At 45.2% G+C, this 16034-nt stretch overlaps 1 protein-coding gene across 6 annotated transcripts in view; it reads left to right on the plus strand.

Annotated features, from left to right (window-relative positions):
• Positions 1-16034, plus strand: part of mical3a (microtubule associated monooxygenase, calponin and LIM domain containing 3a) — a 422657-nt gene that overhangs the window by 63268 nt on the left and 343355 nt on the right. For all 6 annotated transcript variants that reach the window (XM_080190575.1, XM_080190577.1, XM_080190576.1 and 3 more), the window contains 2 exons: positions 3397-3604; positions 10376-10489. In XM_080190575.1, the coding sequence (XP_080046701.1) occupies positions 3397-3604; positions 10376-10489 (322 nt within the window). The remainder of the gene's footprint in view (positions 1-3396; positions 3605-10375; positions 10490-16034) is intronic.

A 16034-nucleotide genomic window follows, 5' to 3' on the forward strand; every position in this document is an offset into this window, starting at 1 on the left:
GGGGATTTGTCTACCTTAATGCTTCTGAAAACACGTAATATTTCCTCCCTTTTAATTGTGATTTGTTCTAATAGGTCTATATATCCCTCTGAGACACTACCAATCAACGTGTCCCTCTCCTTTGTGAATACTGATGCAAAGTATTCATTTAGGATCTCACCTACTTCCTTGGGTTCTAAGCATAATTCCCCTTCTTTGTTCTTGAGAGGTCCAACTCTTTCTCTGACAACCCTCTTGTTCCTAACGTAAGTATAAAATGTCTTGGGATTCTTCTTAATCATTTCGCAACCCCTTTTTGCCTTTCTGACTCCCTCTTTGAGATCTTTTCTACTTTCTCTGTATTCCTTCAGTGCTTCCACTGTTTTTAGCTGCCTGGATCTTATGTGCGCTTCTCTTCTCTTTTTGATTAGACCCACAATGTCCCTGGTTATCCACGGCTCTCGAATCCTACCTTTCCTGTCCTTCCTTTTTATAGGCACATGCCTGGTCCTGCATTCCTATCGACTGCTCCTTAAAAGGCCCCCATATGCCAGATGTGGATTTACCCTTAAACAGCCTCTCCCAATCAACAGCCACCAAATCCTGCCTAATCCAGCTGGAGTTAGCCTTCCCCCAATTCAGCACCTTGCCCATAGGACAACACTCATCCTTTTCCATCTCTATACAAAAATTTACAGATTTGTGGTCACATTTTCCCCTACTGAAACTTTGATGACCTGACTGGGCTCATTCCCCAGTACTAGGTCCAGTATAGCCCCCTCTCTAGTTGGACTATCAACATATTGTTCCAAAGAACCTTCCTGGACACATTTTACAAATTCCTCCCCATCCGGACTCCCGGCCCTAAGGGATTTCCAGTCTATACAAGGAAAATTAAAGTCTCCCCCTACAACAACCCTATTTTTTCTACACCTGTCAGAATCTCCTTACATATCATCTTCAGCTTCCTGTGGGCTGTTGGGAGGCCTGTAGTATACCCCCAGCATAGTGACTGTGCCCTTCCTGTTTCTGAGCTCTACCCACAGTGTCTCGTTACATGATCCTTCCAAATTGTCCACCCTCTGTGCTGCTGCAATATGCTCCCTAACCAGTATTGCTACTCCCCCACCTCTTCTAGCCCCTACTCTCTTGCCTAAGACACCCTGGAATATTCAATTTGTATGTAAACTGGAATCTGTTTAGTCTGATTGAATGCTGGAATTTGTCCAGGCTGATTGGAAAACTGGATTGTGCACTGGAATCTGTCCAGTCTGAGTTTACGCTAGAATCTGTCCAGTCTGCTTGTACGCCGGAATCTGTCCAGCGTGACTGGGCGCCGGAATCCGTCCAGCATAACTGTGTGCCGGGACCGATTGCGCGCCAGGACCCATCCAATCTGTACAATGGAATCTATCCAGACTGACTGTATTCCGGAATGTGTCCAGTCTGATTGGCCAGTTAGATTGTACACTGGAACCTGTCCGGGCTGATTTTTCCTCCGGAACCTGTCCGGGCTGATTTTCCCTCCGGAACCTGTCCGGGCTGATTACAGACTGGAGTTTGTCTGGTCTTTCATACAATGGAATTTATGTGGTCTGACTGTACGGTGGAACCTGTCAGGTCTGACTATACATGGATTTGTTGCAATCTAATTATACACTGGCATCTGTCCGGCCTGTTTATATCCTCAAATCCGTCCAGTCGGATTGTGATGATTCCGGTGCACAATCTGATTTTACACTGGAATCATTACAGTCTCAAAATAATTGTTTAGAAACACCACTGTCCTGTCAATTTTTGGAGTCAGAGCCAAGCAGCTCATAGCATCCTTTTAGACCCAACTTTGATAATATTTAGTGTAGGGTTGGATAGAGAGCTGGAGATGCTGTATTTCAATATGTAAACAATTATTATTACTGCTTTCTAATGTTCTACTGCAGTATTCTCGGGTTCTCACATGCGCTGCGGCTTTCTAATACCATTCCGAATATTCCTAAATTCATTGTTTAGCAAAGGTTTAGTATAGCTTCCTTGTGTTTATACACTGATGGAATATTGAGGATCCTGTGTGCTTTTTGTCAACTTTCATAAGGACATAAGAACATAAGAACATAAGAAATAGGAGCAGGAGTAGGCCATCTAGCCCTTTGAGCCTGCCCCGCCATTCAATAAGATCATGGCTGATCTGTCGTGGCTCAGTTCCTCTTTCCCGCCCTCTCCCCATAACCCTTAATCCCCTCGCTTATCAAAAACCCATCAACCCGCATCTTAAAAATATTTAGCGAGGCAGCCTCCACCACTTCAATGGGCAGAGAATTCCAGAGATTCACCACCCTTTGAGTGAAGAAGTTCCTCCTCAACTCCGTTCTAAACCGCCCCCCCTTTATCTTGAGGCTGTGCCCCCTAGTCCTACTGTCCTTTCTGAGCGGGAAGAGTCTCTCCACCTCTATCCTATCCATCCCATTCATCATCTTATAAGTCTCAATGAGATCTCCCCTCATTCTTCTAAACTCTAATGAGTACAAGCCTAGTTTATTCAGCCTCTCCTCGTAGCTCAACCCCCTCAACTCCGGCATCAGCCTAGTAAACCTCCTCTGCACTCCCTCCAAGGCCAAAATATCCTTGCGTAAGTGCGGCGACCAAAACTGCACACAGTACTCCAGCTGCGGCCTCACCAGTGCCCTGTACAGCGGCAGCAAGACCTCCCTACTTTTATATTCAATCCCCCTCGCTATGAAGGCCAGCATCCCATTCGCCTTCCTGACCACCTGCTGCACCTGCAGGCTGGGTTTTTGCGACTCATGCACAAGGACCCCAGGTCCCTCTGCACCGTCGCCTGCTGCAGTTTTTCGCCACGTAAGTAATAGTCCTTCCTACCATTATTCCTACCAAAGTGGACCACCTCGCACTTGTCAACATTAAATTCCATTTGCCATTTCCTGGCCCATTCGCCCAGCCTATCTAGATCCTTCTCCAGGCTCTCCACACCCTCCGCGCAATTTGCCGTTCCACCGATCTTGGTGTCATGAGCAAATTTCGACACCATACACTCGGTTCCCTCCTCCAGATCATCTATCTATTTCCCAACCAGTCTGTCAAAGTGAGCTCTACTAGACATGAACAACCTTTACCACGTTACCCTACCTATTGTGACAGTCGTTTCTGGGTAATGAGCGCTCAGCATCCCATCTGACGTCTGCTCCCCACTGTTTCAAAGCAGTGAATAGGTGAAATTTGACCCAGGACCTGGTCTCTGTCCTGTGCTTTCTGAAATATCAAACTATTCTGTGCTTGTTAACCATTCGCTACTCTCTCATTCAGCACACATTAGTCCCCCCTAGCTCCCTGAAACCATGAGCTGCTGTTTGTATACTGTATCCTACCTTCATTAACTTCAGCTTCTGTTCCTCCCTGTAGTGTTTGGTGATTGGAGCTGGCCCTTGTGGTCTGCGTACAGCCATTGAGCTAGCATTCCTTGGAGCCAAAGCTATCATCGTGGAGAAACGTGACACCTTCTCCAGAAACAATGTCTTACACTTGTGGCCATACACGATTCAGGATCTGCGGAACTTGGGAGCCAAGAAGATCTATGGGAAATTCTGCGCTGGAGCCATTGATCATATCAGTGAGTTATCCTATCACCACACTGTCCTGTGTGACACTTATTCTGGAGAAAAACAATGCAACAGGTTACTGCACTTCCCAGGGCTGTAGTGGACCCTCTCCGTCTCTCCCAACACTATTCAGTGTTTAGGAAGGACAGATGGAAAGAAAAAGATGGAGTAGTATTATTGATTGATTAAAAATGATATTGATACAATACTGAGGAACGATATTACCATAGGTGATGTGGAATCTGTATGGGTCGAGATAAGAAACAACAAATGGCTAAAAACATTGATGGAGGTGGTATATGGACTACCAAATGGTCGTGGTAATGTTGGGAACAGCATTGGACAGGAAATCAGAGATGCATGTGTGAAAGGGAACATTTGTGATTATGGGCAACTTTAATCTGCATATAGATTGGGAAAGTCAAATTAGTCACAGAACAATGAGGAGGAATTTCTGGAATACATATAGGATGGTTTCCTAGGGTAATACATTGAGGAACCAACAAGGAAACAGGCCATCTTCGACAGGTGCTGTGCCATGAGAAAGGATGAGTTGGCAATGTAGTTCTGAGAGAACTCTTGGGGACGAGTGAACAGAATGTGGTAGAATTCTTTGTCAAGGTGGATAGTGATGTAGTTGATTCTGAGACCAAGATCCTGAATCTCAATGAAGGTAACTATGATGACATGAGACATGAATTGGCCATGATGGGCTGGGAAACATTACTGAAAGGAAAGGCAGTGGATGGGCAATGGCAGGCATTTAAAGAACAAATAGGTGAACTCCAGAAGTTGTTTGTTCCTGTTTGATGCATGAGTGGTAAGAGAATTGTGGTCAAATCATGGCTTACAAGGGAAATTAGAGATCATATCAGATTCAAGGAATCATTCAAATTGGCAAGAAAAAGCAATAGCCCTGAGGATTGAGAGCAGTTTAAAATTCATCAAAGAAGGATCAAAGAATTGATTAAGAAGGGAAAAATAGAGTATAAAAGTAAGCTAGCAGGGAACATAAAAACTGATTGTAAAATTTTATATAGATATGTAAAGAGAAAAAAAATTACAAAAATGCATGTTGGCCCCTTACAACAAGAAATGGGAGAATTCATAACAGGGAATAAGGAAATGACTGGGAATTAAATTTGTGCTTTGGTCTTCACAAAGGAAGAGGGCGGCATGGCAGCACAGTGGTTAGCACTGCTGCTTCACAGCTCCAGGGACCTGGGTTCAATTCCAGGCTTGGGTCACTGTCTGTGTGGAGTTTGCACATTCTCCTCGTGTCTGCATGGGTTTCTTCTGGGTGCTCCAGTTTCCTCCCACAGTCCAAAGATGAGTGGGTTAGGCTAATTGGCCATGCTAAAATTGCCATTGCCCCTTAGTGTCCTGAGATGCGTAGTTTAGAGGAATTAATGGGTAAATATGTAGGGATATGGGGGTAGGGCCTGGGCAGGATTGTGGTCAGTGCAGACTCGATGGGCCAAATGGCCTCTTTCTGCACTGTAGTGTTTCTATGGTTTCTATGGAATGATGTGCCAGAAGTGCTGAGAGAAAAATGTTTTAGTGAGGAACTGAAGGAAATCAGCATTAGTAGAGAAATGGTTTTGGGGAAATTGAAGGGTTTGAAGGTGGATAAATCTCTAGGTCCTGATAATCTTCATCCCAGAGTACTTAAGAAAGTGGCCCTAGAAATGGTATATCTGTTGGTGGTTATTTTCCAAAATTGTTTGGTATTGGAATAGTTCTTAAAGATTGGAGGGTAGCTAATGTAAGCCAACTATTCAAAAAGGGATGTAGAGAGAAAACTGGGAACTATAGACCAGTGACCCTAAAGTTGGTACTGGGGAAGTTGTCCATTATTAAGGATTTCATAACTCAGCATTTGGAAGTTGGCAAGGACTTACAGAAAGGAAATCATGCTTAATGAATCTATTGGAATTTTTTGAGGGTGAGTAGTTTTGAGGACTAGTAGTTTTAGCCGAAGAGAACAGTGCCTGTGGTTTATTTAGACTTTCAGATGACTTTGGACAAGGTTTCACATACAGACTACAATGTAGAGTTAAAGCACGTGGATAAAAGCAAGTTACTGTGGATGCTGGAAGCTGAAACCAAAAGAGAAAATGTTGGAAATCTCAGCAGGCCTGGCAGAATCTGTAGAGAGAACAGAGCTGGCATATCGAGTCCAGATGACACTTTGCCAAAGCTAAAATCTATAGGAAGTGGGAGATTTTTATACTGGAGGGTGAGTGAATGAAAGATGAGTCTCTCATTCACTCACATTGTCACAAAACCAAGGGGAAAGGCTGCTCGTGGCAGTCCATAGAGAGAATATAAGGTGTGATGGCCAAATGGCAGAGAAGCTGAATTGGAACATATGCAACCAAGGCGAAGGAACTGAGAGAATGGAATGGAGTCCTTACAGCATGTGAGCTGTGAAGAGCTGTAGTTGAGATAGCTGTGGGAGTCAGTGGGCTTGTAATGGATATTGGTAGATACTCTATTGCTGGAAATGGAGACAGAAAGGTCAAGCAAGGGAAGAGAAGTGTCTGAGATGGACCAGGTGAGGGTGATGGAGGGGTGGAAGTGAAGTTCGTGAACTTTTCCTGGTCCAGATGAGAGCATGAAGCGACACCAAATTAGTCATTGATATACTAGTAAAGGAGTTGTTGAAGGGGACCCAGATAGGACTGGAACCAGGAACTTTCCATGTACACCATAAAAAGACCAGCATAGCTAGGACCAACGCGGGTACCCATTGCTTACACCTTTGATTTGAAGAAAGTGGGATTTAAGCTTTAGATTTCAGCTTCACTGCCATTTGGCTGTTCGCACCTTCTATTTTCTTTAAAGACTGTCATTAGCAGCCTTTCCCCTTGGTTTTGTGGCTATAACTCATCTTTCATTCCCTCACCCTACAGTATAAATATCTCCCACTTCCTATGCCTTTTTAGCTTTGACAAAGTGTCATCTGAATTCAAAATGTCAGCTCTTTTCTCCCCTTATACATGCTGCCAGACCTGCTGAGATTTTCCAGTGCTTTTTTTTTGTTAAAGCACATGCGATTGCAGTAATGTTTTAAGATGGATAGAAAGCTGGTTAGCAGATTGAAAGCAAAGAATTGGCATAAATGGGTCTTTTTCTGATTGGCAGTCAATGACCAGTGGGGTTCTGTAGGATCTGTGCCAGGACTCCAAATGTTCACATTACATATGAATGATTTAGAAGAGGGAACTGAATGTATTTTCTCCAAATTTGCAGATGTTACAAAGTTGGATGGGAAGGTGATCTATGAGGAGGATGCAGAGATGCTTCAGTGTGATGGACAGACTGGGTGTGTGGGCACCTGCATGGTAGATGCAGTATAATGTGGATAAATGTGAGGTTATCCACTTTGGTAGCAATAATTGAAAGACAGATTATTACTTGAACGGGTGTAAATTGAGAGCCGTGTATACTCAATGAGACTTTGGAGTTCTCGTGCATCAGTCGTTGAAAGTAAATGCTGTTACAGTCGGCAGTAAAAAAAGCAAATGGTATGTTGGCTTTCATAGCGAGAGGATTTGAGTATAGAGATAGGGATGTTTTGCTGCAATTGTATAGGGCATTGGTGAGGCCACATCTGGAGTATTGCGTGCAATTTTGGTCTTTATCTGAGGAATGATGCCCTTGCTATAGAGGTTGCAAAGTTTACCTGGCTGATTTCTGGGATGGCAAGTCTGTCATATGAGAAGAGGCTAAGTTGGATTATATTCACTGGGGTTTAGAAGAGTGAGAGGGGATCTCATAAAAACTTACAGAATTCTAACGGGGTTAGACAAACTAGATTCAGGAAGAATGTTCCCAATGATGGGGGAGTCCAGAACTCGGGGTCATAGTTTGAGGATAAGGTTTTGGAACCATGATGAAGAGAAATTTCTTCAGCCAGAGGGTGGTGATTGTGTGGAATTCACTACCACTGAATGTAGTTGAGGCCAAATATTGTCTGATTTCAAGAAGAAGTTAGATATAGCTCTTGGGGCTAAAGGGATCAAGTGATATGGGTGGAAGGAGGAATCAGGATATTGAATTCAATGATCAGCTATGATCAAACTGAATGACAGAGCAGTCTCGAAAGGCTGAATGGCCTATTCCTGCTTCTAATTTCTATGTTTCTGTGTAATCCACTCTCTGTATCTTCTAAACCCTCCCAAACTTTCCCCATCATTTACCATTTCCCCACCTCGCCCCATTCCTCTTCGACCCTCACCCCGTTTTTCCCCACTCATTCCTATTCTACTGAATGTGTTTCTTCTAGACTGTTGCTGTCTCTCACAGACACTATTCTCACTGTCTCCTCAATTTTTATTCACCCTTGCAGAACCTCACTGTTAGGTTTTGACCGTCATTCACTCTTACTGACATTCGTTGACTCTTCCTGACAATTATTGACCCTCCCTGCCCCACCAAGATCCTCACTGGACTTGTCTGGTTGTCACTGACCTCACTGATCTTTGCTGACCGTCCTTATATAGCCAAGGGATTAAATATCATGGGTTTTCTACTCAGGGCATGTTAAGTCAGTTAAATGATATCCCAATAAATTAACAGGATGTGAACACATTTTTCCAGCTCTTGTCTCACCTCTCATGAGTTGACCAGTTTGTTAAATAAATGGTGCATTTTAATTTCCATTAGATGCTGTAGTCCATACCATGTGTCATTCATCAAGTTAAAAGCTTCTCAATTTCAGATACTAACTTTTATTCAGTCTGACTCTGAGAAGCATGTCGTTGCATTCTAATTTATTTACCCACATGAACATGTTCGTGATAGTTTCAATCATACATCCCTCTCACAGTTTACCTCTTTTCATGCCTGATCAACATAATAATTTCCTGAGATGAGATCATTCTGTGATTCCTGCAATGGTTCAACTGGAGAGGCATTGAACCAATATTTCTCTTCGGCGTTCACGCAAGGGGACATGGATATAGCTGAGGAGGACACTGGATTGCAGGGGAGTAGAATTGACAGTGTTGCAGTTGATAAGGAGGATGTGCTAGATATTCTGGAGGGTCTGAAAATAGATAAGTCCCCTGGTCCGGATGGGATTTACCCCAGGATTCTCTGGGAGGCAAGAGAAGTGATTGCAGAGCCTCTGGCTCTGATCTTCAGGTCGTCGTTGGCCTCTGGTATAGTACCGGAAGATTGGAGGTTAGTGAATGTTGTCCCATTGTTTAAGAAGGGGAACAGAGACTTCCCCGGGAATTATAGACCGGTGAGTCTCACTTCTGTTGTGGGCAAGGTTTTAGAAAAAATTATTCGGGATAGGATTTATAGTTATTTGGAGAGTAAAGAATTGATTGGAGAGAGTCAGCATGGTTTTGTGGCGGGTAGATCGTGCCTTATTGAGTTTTTTGAGAAAGTGACCAAAGAGGTGGATGGGGGTAAGGCAGTGGACATGGTGTATATGGATTTTAGTAAGGCGTTTGATAAGGTTCACCATGGTAGGCTTCTGCAGAAAATGCAGATGTATGGGATTGGGGGTGATCTAGGGAATTGGATCAGGAATTGGCTAGCGGATAGGAGACAGAGGGTGGTGGTTGATGGTAAATATTCATCATGGAGTTCGGTTTCGAGTGTTGTGCCTCAGGGATCTGTTTTGGGGCCACTGCTGTTTGTAATTTTTATTAATGATCTGGATGAGGGTATAGTTGGGTGGATTAGTAAGTTTGCTGATGACACCAAAGTCGGAGGTGTGGTAGATAGTGATGAAGGGTGTCATAGTTTGCAGGAAGACTTAGACAGGTTGCAGAGCTGGGCCGAGAGGTGGCGGATGGAGTTTAATGCAGAGAAGTGTGAGGTAATTCACTTTGGTAGGAATGACAGATGTGTCGAGTATAGGGCTAACAGGAGGACTTTGAATAGTGTGGATGAGCAGAGGGATCTAGGTGTATGTGTACATAGATCCCTGAAAGTTGGGAGTCAAGTAGATAAGGTTGTTAAGAAGGCATACGGTGTCTTGGCGTTTATTGGTAGGGGGATTGAATTTAGGAGTCGCAGCGTCATGTTGCAACTGTACACAACTCTGGTGCGGCCGCACTTGGAGTACTGTGTGCAGTTCTGGTCCCCACATTATAGGAAGGATGTGGAGGCTTTGGAGAGGGTGCAGAGGAGGTTTACCAGGATGTTGCCTGGTATGGAGGGGAGGTCCTATGAGGAGAGGCTGAGGGATTTGGGGTTGTTTTCGCTGGAAAGAAGGCGGCTAAGAGGGGATCTTATTGAAACATATAAGATGATTAGAGGTTTAGATAGGGTGGATAGTAATAGCCTTTTTCCTCGGATGGAGAAATCTAGCATGAGGGGGCATGGCTTTAAATTAAGGGGTGGTAGTTATAGGACGGATGTCAGGGGTAGGTTCTTTACCCAGAGGGTGGTGAGGGATTGGAATGCCCTGCCTGCTGCAGTTGTAAATGCGCCTAGTTTGGGGGCGTTTAAGAGATCCGTGGATAGGTTTATGGACGAGAAGGGATTGGTTTAGGTTAGTGGGTCATTGTTTTGTAACTGGTCGGCGCAACATCGTGGGCCGAAGGGCCTGTTCTGCGCTGTAATGTTCTATGTTCTATGTTCAGTGTCTGGAGGGGTTTGCTGATGGTGAAAAGGGGTGACAATTAGTGAAATCAAAGATATAATTTTATTGGGAACATTGTGCTCAGTTGCTGGATATGTGACCAGAATGGCCACTGTACACACTGAGTGCTTATCTGTTCTGTAAACCGTGTTAAACATTACTCCTGCACTAACAGGTATCCGACAACTGCAGCTGGTCCTGCTGAAGATTGCCTTGATCCTGGGGATTGAGATACACCTCAATGTGGAGTTCCGGGGGTTACTCCCACCGAGAGGCCAGAAAAATCCAAGTGAGTAAAATGGACTGGGGCGCTCTAACACCGTGAGATGATGTGTGTGTGTGCACGTGCATTTTGCATGCATGGTGCTGTGTGTGCAAGCACAAGTGTGTGTGGCTGCGCAGAAGAGCGGCTGCCATGTGCGTGTGCGTGAGCTGCTGTGTGTGTGTGTCCAGCAGTGTGGCTGAGCTGGTGTGTATGTGTATGTGAGAGACCAAAAAGAACAAAGAAAATTACACCACAGGAACAGGCCCTTCGGCCCTCAAGCCTGCACTGACCATGTCGCCCGACTTAACTAAAACCCCTTACCCTTCCGGTGATCATATCCCTCTACTCCCATCCTATTCATGTATTTGTCAAGATACCCCCTAAAAGTCACTACCGTATCCGCTTCCGTGGTGGGTTCAAGCACCCACCACCCTCTGGATAAAAAACCTGCCTCGTCCATCTCCTTTAAACTTTGCTCCTTGCACCTTAAACCTGTGTCTCCTAGTAATTGACTTTTCCACCATGGGAAAAGCCTTCTGATTATCCACTCTATCCATGCCTCTCATAACCTTGTAGATTTCTATCAGGTCGCCCCTCAACCTCTGTGGTTCCAATAAGAAACCAAGTTTCTCCAACCTCACCTCATAGCCAATGCCCTCCATACCAGACAACATCCTGGTAAATCTATTCTGCACCCTGTCCAAAGCCTCCACATCCTTTTGGTAGTGTGGCGATCAGAATTGAACACCATATTCCAAGTGAGGCCTATAACTAAGGTTCTATAAAGCTACAACATGACTTTTTAAACTCAGTACCACGGCTGATGAAGGCAAGCATGCCGTATGCCTTCTTGACTACCTTTTCCACCTGCATTGCCAGTTTCAGTGACCTGTGTACCTGTACACCCAGATCCCTTTGCCTATCAATACTCCTAAGGATTCTGTCATTTACTGTATATTTCCTATCTGGATTAGATGTTCCAAAATGTATTACCTCACATTTGTCCAGATTAAGCTTCACCTGCCATCTCTCCACCCAAGTTTCCAACTGATCTATATCCTGCTGTATCCTCTGATGGTCCTCATTACTATCCGCAAATCCACCAACCTTTGTGTTGTCCGCAAACTTACTAACCAATCAAGTTACATTTTCCTCAATCGTTCGTATATATTAGAATCAGCAAAAGTCCCAGCATCGATCCCTGAGGAATGTCACTTGTCACAGCCCTCCATTGAGAAATGCACCTTTCTACTGCTATCCTCTGTCTCCTTTGACCGAGCCAGTTCTGTATGCACCTTGCCAGCCCACCTCTGATCCAATGCGACTTCACCTTCTGCACCAGTCTGCCATGAGCGACCTTGTCAAAAGCCTTACTGAAGTCCATGTAGACAACATTCACTGCCCTACCTCCATCAATCATCTTCGTCACTTCCTTTAAAAACTCAATCAAGTTAGTGAGACACGGCCTCCTCTTCACAAAACCATGTTGCCTCTCGCTAATATGTCCACTTATTTCCAAGTGGGAATAAGTCCTGATTCGAAGAATCCTCTCCAATAATTCCCCTACCACTGATGTAAGGCTCACCTGCTTGTAATTAACTGGATTATTCTTGTTACCTTTCTTAAATAAAGGAACAACATTGGCTGTTCTCCAGTCCTCTGGGACCTCCCCTGTCATGATGTGGAGATGCCGGTATTGGACTGGAGTAAATACAGTAAGAAGTCTCACAACAGTATGTTAAAGTCCAACAGGTTTATTTGATAGTAAAACCCACAAGCTTTCGGAACGCTGTTCCTTCGTCAGGTGAATGGAGAGTCACCATCAGATTTACCATGGGCTACTCTCCGGAATCGGTTGCAGTCTTGGACACACGCATCTCCATCAAGAACGGTCACCTCAGCACCTCACTGTACCGCAAGCCCACAGATAACCCCACGATGCTCCAGTTCTCCAGCTTCCACCCCAAACACAATAAAGAAGCCATCCCCTGTGGACAAGCCCTCTGTATACACAGGATCTGCTCAGATGAGGAGGATCGCAACAGACACCTCCTGACGTTGAAAGATGCCCTCATAAGAACAGAATATGGCGCTTGACTCATCAATCAAAGAACAAAAACAGCCTGGGAAACAGGCCCTTCGGCCCAACGAGCCCGCGCCGCCATTTTAACACTACCAGTCCCCCCTCCACCCATGACCCTTATCTATTGTTTATGGCATTCCACACTGAAGGAAACTAATTTAGGGACAATTTATTACCTCCAATCAGCCTAATAGCACATCTTTGGGGTGTGGGAGGAAACCGGAGCACCCGGAGAAAACCCACGCAAGCACGGGGAGAATGCGCAAACTCCCACAGACACTGGCCCAAATCCATGTGTCTGCACAGCAAACAGTGATAGTCACTGAGCTGTTGTGTTGCCCAGCATCTGGTCCAGTTTAAGCACACGCTAACGACATGAAGTACTAGGCTATTCTCAAACAACCAAGAGCAGCCCTAGTACGACCCATCGTGTGTATGCCCCTCATTGGACAACAAGGCGGACCGACTTAAAACCTGTGAATTAAAAGAGAAAAACATTAGTTTCATTCCACATCCTTTTACATTACCAGGGATGTCCCAGCGCTAATGAACCTTATTTAAAACAATCTCCTATATCCTCCCATCTCCAACCCACTGATGTGCCTGTCTGAGTAACTCTTAAACAACTCCAGCGTGCCTGCCTCCACCACCTTAATTGGCAGAGCATTCCATACCCCCACTACCCTCTGTGTGAAAAACCTCCCTCTAATATCCGTGTTATACCTCTCCCCCCTCACCCTAAGCCGTGGCCCCTCATACTGTGTGTCTCTAACATAGGAAATAGCTTACCTCTGTTTACTCTATCTATACCCGTCATAATCTTATATACCTCTATTAGATCCCCCCCTCAGTCGCCGTCTTTCAAGGGAAAACAGCCCCAATTTGCTCAATCTTTTCTCATAACCCAGTCCTTCCATACCAGGCAACATCCTGGTAAACCTCTTCTGCACTCTCTCCAGAGTCTCCACGTCCTTCCGATAGTAAGGCGACCAGAACTGGACGCAGTACTCCAAATGTGGCCTAATCAACGTTCTATACAACTGCAACATTAGACTCCAGCTCTTATATTCTATACCCCTTCCTATAAAGGCTAACGTACCATAAGCTTTCTTCACAACCTTCTCCGCTTGTACTGCCACCTTCAAAGACTTGTGCACTTGCACCCCCAGGTCCCTCTGTGTTTCTATACTCTTTATAGGCTTAGCCTTCATCATATAACTCCCCCCTACATTATTCCGGCCAAAATGCATCATCTCACATTTAAGAACATAAGAACATAAGAAATAGGAGCAGGAGTAGGCCATCCAGCCCTTTGAGCCTGCCCCGCCATTCAACAAGATCATGGCTGATCTGTCGCTGCTCAGTTCCACTTTCCCGCCCTCTCCCCATAACCCTCAATCCCCTCTCCTATCAAAAACCCATCAACCCGCGTCTTAAAAATATTTAGCGAGGCAGCCTCCACCACTTCAACGGGCTGAGAATTCCAGAGATTCACCACCCTTTGAGTGAAGAAGTTCCTCCTCAACTCCGTTCTAAACCGCCCCCCTTTTATCTTGAGGCTGTGCCCCCTAGTCCTGTTGTCTTTTTTGAGCGGGAAGAGTCTTTCCACCTCTATCCTATCCATCCCATTCATCATCTTATACGTCTCAATGAGATCTCCTCTCATTCTTCTAAACTCTAACGAGTACAAGCCCAGTTTATTCAGCCTCTCCTCATAGCTCAACCCCCTCAACTCCGGTATCAGCCTAGTAAACCTCCTCTGCACTCCCTCCAAGGCCAAAATATCTTTGCGCAGGTGCGGCGCCCAAAAATGCACACAGTACTCCAGTTGCGGCCTCACCAATGCCCTATACAGCTGCAGCAAGACCTCCCTACTTTTATATTCAATCCCCTTCGCTATGAAGGCCAGCATCCCATTCGCCTTCCTGACCACCTGCTGCACCTGCAAGCTGGGTTTTTGCAACTCATGCACAAGGACCCCGAGGTCCCTCTGCACCGTCGCATGTTGCAGTTTTTCGCCTCGTAAGTAATAGTCCTTCCTACCATTTTTCCTACCAAAGTGGACTACCTCACACTTGCCAACATTAAATTCCATTTGCCATTTCCTGGCCCATTCGCCCAGCCTATCTAGATCCTTCTGCAGACTCTCCACACCCTCCGCACAATTTGCCGTTCCCCCAATCTTGGTGTCATCAGCAAATTTCGACACTCTACACTCGGTTCCCTCCTCCAGATCATCTATATAAATGGTAAAAAGCTGAGGTCTCAGCACCGACCCCTGGGGCACTCCACTAGTCACCATCCACCAATCCGAATAGCACCCGTTGACCCCCACTCTCTGCCTCCTATTTGACAACCAATCCTCTATCCACGCTAACACCCTACCCCCAACTCCATGTCCCTCGACCTTCTGCAATAACCTCTTGTGAGGCACTTTGTCAAACGCTTTGAAAATCTAGAAAGACCACATCCACCGGCTCTCCTCTATCCACCGCCCTAGACACATCCTCATAGAACTCCAGTAAATTTGTCAGACACGACTTCCCTTTAATGAAACCGTGCTGCGTCTGCTCTATCAAGCAATTCCCTTCAAGATGCCTCGCAATTTCCTCCTTAATGACAGATTCTAACATTTTACCTACCACAGATGTTAAACTAACCGGCCTATAATTCCCCGCCTTTTGCCTGGCGCCCTTCTTAAACAACGGCGTAACATTAGCCGTTTTCCAATCATCCGGCACTTCCCCGGAATCCAGCGACGTTTGGAAAATAACCACCAAGGGATCCACTATCACCTCCGCCATTTCTTTCAGAACCCTCGGATGCATTCCATCCGGTCCTGGGGACTTGTCCACAATCAGCCCCTCCAGTCTGTCGATCACCGCCTTTCTAGTAACAGTAATGTCATTAAGACCCTCCAGTCCTACCACCTTTCTATCGCTAACACCCGGCAAATTATTCACGTCCTCCTCCGTGAAGACAGAAACAAAAAAGTTATTCAATACCTTAGCCATATCCCCATCCCCTACCACTAGGTCCCCTTTCTCATCCTCTAAAGGACCAACATTCACCCTAGCCAGCCTCTTCCTTTTTATATATTTATAAAAACTCTTGCTATCCTTTTTTATATTAAGCGCTAGCCCAGCTTCATAGTTTCTCCTACCCTTCCTTATCAACTTCTTTGTCAATCTTTGTTGACATTTAAACCTCTCCCAATCCTCTTCTCGCCCACTACTCTTAGCTACTCTAAATTCCTCCGCTTTTAGTTTAACACTTTCCTTCACCTCCTTCGTTATCCACGGTTTATTACCTCTCCTCTTACTATCCTTTTTGACCATCGGAATAAATTTCCGTTGAGCACCAAGAAAGATCTCCTTAAAGATCCTCCACTGCTCCTTAACAGACCCTCCCTCCAACGCGCTCTCCCAGTCCACATTCGCCAATTCTTCTCTCATCCTACCGTATTTCCCTCTATTCAAACAAAGG

The sequence above is a fragment of the Carcharhinus amblyrhynchos genome, chromosome 6 (assembly GCF_965287045.1).
Source record: "Carcharhinus amblyrhynchos chromosome 6, sCarAmb.v2.hapA, whole genome shotgun sequence".
In the NCBI taxonomy this organism is placed as follows: domain Eukaryota; kingdom Metazoa; phylum Chordata; class Chondrichthyes; order Carcharhiniformes; family Carcharhinidae; genus Carcharhinus; species Carcharhinus amblyrhynchos.